This window comes from Diospyros lotus, chromosome 15 (assembly GCF_014633365.1).
Source record: "Diospyros lotus cultivar Yz01 chromosome 15, ASM1463336v1, whole genome shotgun sequence".
NCBI lineage: Eukaryota > Viridiplantae > Streptophyta > Magnoliopsida > Ericales > Ebenaceae > Diospyros > Diospyros lotus.
In genome coordinates, this window is record NC_068352.1 from 6,722,580 (window position 1) to 6,731,069 (window position 8,490).

Here is an 8,490-nt window from a genome sequence, read left to right on the forward strand (position 1 = left end):
ATAGTGGTTCAGTTTAAAATAAGTTTAATCTACTACCTTAGTTCCTCATTAAAGATTTTGTAAACAATCCACTAAAAATCCTCATATCACTCCGGATATACCCTCTAGTAACAAGGTAGGAAAATATAAACCTCTTACTTAGATAAGTAGGCCTTCTAACTACCAAAGTTAGAAAATACAAGAAATGTATAATAGGAGAGAATCTAAGAGATGAATCTCTTAGTTGCAATGTCTCTCAAAATAAAAACAAGGCTTGAATGATAAAATACAAATTGAGATCAAAGCTTTTGAGAGAGAAAATTTAAAACACAATTGCAATTGAGAATATTGAGAAGATGTAAATAATTTGTAAGGTCACTTCACTTCATTTCTATCCATTAGTCTCTTCAAGATCTCCTTGATTTGTATTTATAGGCCTCCCAAAAGTTTCAAGAGAAATGTACCCGTTTGTGACCATTAGAGTTTGAAAAACTAGCTATTGAAAATTTATGCATAACAAATTGTTAACATAAGCACATAAACTGTCGACAGAATAGGCTTAGAAATGAAAAACTGTCGACAAAAGTATATAAACTGTTGATAGTTGCCTTTGCAAACTTACTGATTGTCGACAGTTGCTTGCCAAACTATTAATAGTTTCATGGCATAATCAAAACATGCTTTTTGATTGTCGATAGAGTGCTAGAAAACTGTCAACAGTTTCATGCATTTTTCTAATACTTGTTGACAGATGATCTTGAATGCACTCAACAATGATTTCTTTGGTTAAAAGATATTTTATTGAAAATTCATTTTAAATCAATTAAAATTAAACACAATATTTCAAAATGCCATAAGAAATTTTTCACAAGATATCTTGGCATTGAATTTAATTTTCATTCAATAATTTTTGATTAAATAGAAATATAATATTTCAATTGTCATCAAAATTTAATTGTATGATTAAATTAATTTTGGTGCTTAATAAATCATATAAAAGAAATTTAGAGCACTAAGATAATAACCATAGATAAAATAATTTCATTATCAAGATGCAATTGATTTTTATCATCAAAAGTATATCAAAGACAAAATATCAATCTATCAAGAACATAAAGATGGTCTTTTGCCTTTGAAATTTTTTTACTTTATTTATCTAATGGTTCAAAACTAATTTGTAAAAATCATTTAGGAAATTCATCTAAATAGTTGTTTGTGCAAATTTTTATCTATAGAAAATTATAGATCATTTGGTTTTCATTTTAACAAAGCACTTGAAATTGATTTTTGTTTTCAAATCCTATACTTTGATTTAGAGTTTAAAACCATTTGATACTTTTTCATCATCAAAATTAAACACAAGAGTAAAACATCACACGAGTCCTACAAAACTTATAGAAAGTGTCCTTATTCTTTATGAGGATCGATCAATTTTCTTTGGGAATTTGATGAGACTCGATCCTTCAATAGTTGCAAGGATGGCGGATTGTGGCTTGGTGAGCTAGGTGTAATTTCATAAATAAATCTTAGAGGGGGCATCGAGCTTTTTAGACTTGTCCACCCTCTTACTTGTCCCTTCATCATATTCTCTTTCCCTTCTTTTTCTTTCTTTATCCTCACTTCCTTTTACCATTCTCATCACTTCAACCTAGAAGATATATTTGTTAGCTTAAAGAAATAGATCTACTAGGTTTGTTGGCTAGTCTAAGGAAAGTGACTCTTGTAGAAGGGCTAACCAGGTTCCTTGAACCATTTTAGTGACGGTTACCCTTACCTACAAGTCTCATATCTCTAACATTGTATTTTGGAATCGATAGACATATTATTGGAGGGTATCTTTGCTACTCTATTGAATGTTAAGGAAGTAGGCGGTGTCCTTCTTTCTTTGACTACTGATGGTGAAGGCCTTAATGAATTCCCTTCTTAATTGATCAAAAGAGGAAATAGACCCTTCAACCGGATCATTGAACCAAACATGTGCATGATTAGTTAAAGTTAAAGGGAAGGGCTCAACACATAATAGCGTCTTCCTAGCCGTGAAACAACATGAAGGATTCATAATTTTGTATGTGGTCATGAGGATCCCTTTTCCCTAAATAAGTAGCCAACTGGGGCATTTTGAATTTCCTCGAAAGAGACTTTTCCATAATCTCTAAAGTGAAGGGCATTTTTCTCTTCCTCTAATGATCCTCTTGGGTTAGTACCAGCTCTTTTATTTCAAAATTTTCTCTATCATCTTTTTCATGTTCGTTGTCTCTTGAGCACTAAATACATACGAATTGCAAACTTCTTGTGCTTTCCTAAGCTAGTCTTTAGAAGGGGCTCGGCCTTCTATAGGAGTTGTACTTTTCTTATCACTAGGTATTTCTTTTTCTAAGGGGGGTTCTCTTTTAACGTGAAGCTTTTAGACAACATATTCATTTTCCTGAGGTAGAGCCAAGTCTAGGAGAGTCTCTTAGTGATCATCTGCTTGGGGGCCCTCATGGAGAGACAAATTTACTTATATCTCCTTGGAGAGTCATCGTGATTGACACACTTTGCTTTCCAATCACAGTTCTATAATGTTTGCTACAAAGAGGCATGAGGTATGATGTTCTGTAATAAACCTACCATCTGCTGGAGAGCCTGTACACTCTTCTTGTGTTGCCTCTAAAAAGCCTCATAGTCAATTAGAGAGATAATAGGGGGAGCTAATTTGGAGGTTCTCAAGACCCCAAATGGAAGGGTCTCTCATGGTGTTTGAGTGTTTTTGGGAGATTGGACTTCAAGTCTTTCTCGACTTTATTAGTTTCCATCCACAAGTGATCTTGTATAAGCCATTATTAATTTGCTTTAGCTTTTCGATCAAGTTTTTCACAGATAGTGCTAATTGTTGTCATTAAAATACAACAATAAAATTTGTATTGAGGGAATTATCTTAAGGTTTTTAAGAATCTACAAGACAAAAGTTGGTCAAAGGGCGTACAAAATTTTCCCATATGAATCCTTCGATGCTTAAGTTAGATTAATCGAAAACCAAAGAAGAATGCATAAAGTTTTTGTATAACTTTTTGATATAGTTAGAGAGTAGGGGTAACCCCTATTTATAGATGTGATCGCTATCAGATAGAGGGAAAGGGCCCGATCTCTCGGAAAGTCCTTTCTTATGGTCCTTGAAGCAAGCTTGCCAAAGGGTCTCACCGGACCTCTTCAGTTGGAAAAGTCTCCCAGTCTTTTATGTCCTTTTCTTTTTAGACTTTTGTACTTGTCTTGGATTGAGTTTTTGGGCCCATTTTGGTTGGCATATCAGCTATGTACTATATTATTATTTTTTTAATTTTTAAGAAATATTGTTTGGTAAAATTACACAAAAATACATGTTAAACTACTTAAAAAATACCTTCCTTTTATAATTGAGCTAATATTTATTATTTATTTGTATCATTAATAAACACTCGAATCTGTCTCTATACGACTGTCAATAATCTGCATATATCTTTGGAGCTAGAATTTGAGTTTTAATCCGTGATGTACTTGTCCAAGTCGTTAGCCTAGGTGTGATGGATCGTAGTTTACAAAGAGAGTGAAACGCTCCGACCAAAGACTATTGCAATGCAGACTCCTTGATTTCCAAGTAAAAAAAAAAACATTAATAAACACCACATAATACTAAATAGAAGTTGAAAATGGATAAAGAAAAGCAAGGATAATTAAAGTGAATAGGAAATAAATAGTATGTCTTTCTCTATGCATGCTAGTGGGCGGTGGGGTTCAAGGAAAGCGGAAATCATTGACGTCGTCACCTATGCTTAGTAGGGTGGGTCACATCAAGGTCATAGATAGGTGGTTCTCTAGTACAAATAAATGGGAAAGTAGTACCTTCTGTTGGTGGCAAAAAGCTTAACGCAAACCTAATGTCATAAGCCAGATCAAGACTAATCATCCCCCCTCCTCCTATTATATATATTTGGGATAATCACTTTAATGCGATTTTTGATATTTATGCTCACTTTTATGTGAATTTTAATATTCGTGTTGTCGATTATGTTAGAAAAAATAAATTATAAGTATGAGTCTTTGTCTCACTGCATAAAATGAGGATAAAACTCATGACCTATCAAAGTGGCACCGATATATCATTTACTCGATCAATCGACGTCTCCTAAGAACTCCAATCATATATACTTGAAAAATGTTATTAGTACACTCATTTTATATATCTTGTGCTACATAAGGGAGTATTATGATAAAAAAATTCCTTATGAAATGCATAGAGACACTTGAGGCGTAAGGTATTTTGGTCATAATATCCCCTTATATAATTTAAGATGTACAAAATATAAGTACACCTAACATGATTCTATATACTTTCGGGCAAGAATCTCTTCTATTGGTATTGGTATGGGACTTAACCCTCTTTACTTGGAAAAAGAATATGGAGCCGACAGAAACAACCAACCGAACCAACCAAATGAATGAAAGACAGAAAGCAAAACTGTGCAGCAGATGAAGCGGATGTGCATCGCCATCTCTGAATTAACAACAACGGAGCACCAAATGTCAATAAAATAAAGAAATAATAAATAGAATAAGCTGCGGTGCAATTGGATTCGATCCAGATCTTCGTCTCTCGTCTCGTCTCTCTCCCGTTCTCTTCTATAAACAAAACATGGCTCTGCAAATCCCAAAGCAACGCATCCACTCTTCCCAATGCCGCCTTCTTCTTCCTTAAGCAACAATCCCTTCTTCTTCTTCTTCTTCCTTTCTCTCATTCTCTTCTCTTCTTCTTGTTCCGCCATTGATGCACAGGGCCAAACTCTCTTAGCATGGAAAGCCAGCCTCAAGAGCTCCACCGACGTTCTCGCGTCCTGGAATCCCTCCGACCAAAGTCCATGCAACTGGTTTGGAATCCACTGCAACTCCAATGGCGATGTGGTGAAGATAAGCCTCGTTTCAGTCGATGTCCAGGGCCGATTGCCGTCAAATCTCCAGCCGCTCAGCTCACTGGCTTCTCTCATCCTCTCGTCGGCCAATCTCACCGGAACCATCCCCAAACAATTCGGAGACTACCTGGAACTTACCGTCATTGACATTGCTGATAATTCTATCTCCGGAGAAATCCCGCCGGAGATTTGCAGGCTGAGAAAGTTGCGGAGTTTGTTACTTGACGGCAATTTTCTGGAAGGCGAAATCCCGTCCGCCATTGGAAACCTCTCGAGTTTGGTGCATTTTACGCTCTACGACAATCGGCTGAGCGGCGAAATCCCGAAGAGCATCGGGAAATTGAGCAATCTGGAGGTTTTCCGGGCCGGAGGAAATCGGAATATTCGGGGCGAGCTGCCATGGGAGATCGGAAACTGCTCCAACTTGGCCTTTTTAGGCCTCGTCGAGACCGCCATTTCCGGTAGCCTTCCGCCATCGATTGGGAAACTGAAGAAAATACAAACCATTGCCATTTATAGGTCCCAGTTGTCGGGTCCTATCCCGGAAGAGATTGGCAATTGCAGCGAGCTGAAGAACCTCTACTTGCATCAAAATTCAGTCTCAGGTGAAATTCCCGGCCGAATTCGGGAGCTGGGAAATCTTCGGAGCCTGTTGCTATGGCAGAACGCCATGGTCGGCACAATTCCGAACCAGCTCGGAGACTGCAGAGAACTCGCCGTCTTGGACCTGTCGGAGAATCTCTTAGCCGGCAGCATTCCGGCGAGCTTCGGAAAGCTTTCGGGGCTTCGAGAGCTTCTGCTGAGCGATAACCAGTTATCAGGTTCGATCCCTCGTGAACTCTGCAACTGCACCGCTTTGAATTACCTGGAACTCGACAACAATCATCTTTCCGGCGAAATTCCCGATTCAATCGGCAACTTGAAGACCCTGAATCTGTTCTTCGCCTGGCAGAATAATCTCACAGGAAAAATTCCGGAATCCATATCGGAATGCCGGAATCTGGAATTTCTAGACCTTTCTTTCAACAATCTGTTGGGTCCAATCCCAAAGCAAATCTTTGCATTAAGAAACCTCACCAAGCTGCTGCTACTTGACAATGATTTTTCCGGCATTATACCGCCGGAGATTGGAAACTGCTCGAGCTTGTATCGGTTCCGGGTGAACCAAAACCGGCTTTCCGGCACTGTTCCATTGGAGATCGGAAATTTGACAAATTTGAATTTTCTCGACATGAGCTTCAACAAATTTGTGGGAGAGATTCCGCTTTCGATTTCAGGATGCAGAAATCTTGAATTTCTTGATCTCCATTCAAATGGGTTCTCTGGTTCTCTGCCTTACACTCTGCCTCAGAGCTTACAGTTGGTCGATTTTTCGGATAATTTGCTTACCGGTCCCCTGCCACTCAGTGTTTTTGGTTCGTTAATTCAACTAACTAAACTCAATCTTGGGAAGAATCAGCTTTCCGGGGGGATTCCGGCGGAAATCTCGGACTGCAGTAAGCTTCAACTGTTGGATCTCGGAAACAATGGCTTCTCCGGTGAAATTCCAAAAGAATTGGGCAAAATCCCAGCACTCGAGATCTCTCTCAATCTGAGCTGGAACCAGTTGGCAGGGGAGATCCCATTCGAAATCTCGGGTCTAACCAAACTGGGAATACTTGATCTCTCGCACAATAAGCTTGCCGGAAACCTGAACGTCCTCACAAGCCTTCAAAACCTTGTATCCTTGAATGTCTCATTCAATGACTTCTCCGGTGAATTGCCTGACACACCATTCTTCCATAACCTCCCGATGAGTAACCTGGCTGGAAACCAAGCTCTGTTCATCCCCAGTGGGGTTGTTACTCCTGCCGACAAAATGGGAGCTCTAGGCCACGCCAAATCCACGATGAAGCTGGCAATGACAATTCTCGTCGGTGTCAGCGCGGTGCTAGTGCTGTTAGCAATCTATGTCTTGGTTCGTGTGCGTGTGGCCAGCGATGGATCCACAAGCGTTGACAGTTGGGAAGTAACGCTTTATCAGAAGATGGAATTCTCCATTGATGAAATACTGCAGAGCCTAACATCTGCAAATGTGATTGGCACTGGAAGCTCTGGCGTGGTGTATAGGGTGACAATTGGAAGAGGGGAACCACTGGCGGTGAAGAAGATGTGGTCCTCAGAGGAGTCTGGAGCATTCGAATCAGAGATTCGAACACTAGGATCAATCAGGCACAGGAACATCGTGCGCCTGCTTGGCTGGGGATCAAACCGGGCCATGAAACTGCTGTTCTACGATTACCTCCCTAATGGAAGCTTGAGCTCACTCCTTCATGGTGCCGGCAAGGGAGGAGCAGAATGGGAGTTGCGATATGATGCTGTTTTAGGCGTTGCACATGCCCTTGCGTACTTGCACCACGATTGCTTGCCTCCTATGATTCATGGAGATGTCAAGGCCATGAATGTTCTATTAGGCCCTCATTTCGAACCATATCTAGCCGACTTTGGGCTGGCCAGGATTGTCAATGCTGACAATGTTGATTGCTCAAGACACGCTGAGAGGCCACTCCTTGCCGGTTCCTATGGCTACATGGCTCCAGGTAAATTTGACCTAGTGTTCAATTACTCTCCATATGGTAACATAAGTTTTTAACCCAAATGTGTTTTTCATGGCATTGCAGAACATGGTTTGATGCCAAGGATCACTGAGAAGAGCGATGTGTACAGCTTTGGCGTGGTCCTGCTAGAGGTCTTGACAGGGAGGCATCCCCTGGACCCGACTCTGCCAGGGGGCGCGAACTTAGTTCTGTGGGTGCGTGATCATCTGCGTGCCAAAGGCAATCCCATTGACATTCTTGACCCAAAGCTCATAGGAAGGCCGGATCCTCAGATGCACGAAATGCTGCAAACGCTGGCTGTTTCGTGTCTCTGCACCAGCGTGCAGCCTCATGATCGTCCAGCGATGAAGGATGTGGCTGCAATGCTGAAGGAGATTCGACATGTTGAGGCGACAAGGCCTGAGCCTGATTTACTCCTCAAGGGTGGCATGGCAATCCCGGCTCGAAATGCGGGGTTGCAAGGGTCTTCTTCTAGCTGTTCCTTGGCCTTCTCTGAGGATTCAATCCAATGAAAATAAGGCTGGATGAGTTTATAATATAAGCCTCTGCTCCGCCTAGTTCTGTTGTAGATTGAATTGGGAAACTAGTGTTGAGGGAAGAAATTTAAGTGTAAGAGTTGAAACAGATTATGGAAAAGAAGAGAATTAAGAGCAAGTATTGAGAGAATTAAGAGTTGAAACAGTTTTAAGTGTTTTCTCCTCCTTTATGAGGTAGTTTACTTACTTTAATATATATATATATATATATATATTTTTTCATTTTCATCTAACAATGATTACTAAGCAGATACCCATTACTAATTTAACTTACATAAAAATTAGAAAATAAATTCTCTAAAAATAATTTATCTTCTAAACTATGTTTTGGTCACTATATAGATGGTCCAACTATTAGATTCTTACTAAAAGTTTAAAAATGAAACGACGCAAAAATAAATTGAACAGTTAAAGTAATTTTCAAAATTCAAAAATAATTTTTTTTATTTATGTAAA

General features: G+C 39.5%; 1 protein-coding gene across 1 annotated transcript; it reads left to right on the plus strand.

Annotated features, from left to right (window-relative positions):
• The first annotated feature begins 4,516 nt into the window (after nucleotides 1-4,516).
• LOC127791457 (LRR receptor-like serine/threonine-protein kinase RGI3) lies at nucleotides 4,517-8,168 on the plus strand. The gene is made up of 2 exons (XM_052321348.1): nucleotides 4,517-7,480; nucleotides 7,562-8,168. Exons 1-2 carry the CDS (start codon nucleotides 4,669-4,671, stop codon nucleotides 8,008-8,010), a joined length of 3,261 nt encoding a protein of 1,086 aa, XP_052177308.1. The 5' UTR covers nucleotides 4,517-4,668; the 3' UTR covers nucleotides 8,011-8,168.
• The last annotated feature ends 322 nt before the right edge of the window (nucleotides 8,169-8,490 follow it).

Bases quoted from the DNA above. Each gene is read 5' to 3' on its own strand.
- LOC127791457 (XM_052321348.1), top strand. From the start codon at position 4,669: ATGCCGCCTTCTTCTTCCTTAAGCAACAATCCCTTCTTCTTCTTCTTC. The intron at 7,481-7,561 runs GTAAATTTGACC...ATGGCATTGCAG, and splicing joins CTATGGCTACATGGCTCCAG to AACATGGTTTGATGCCAAGG.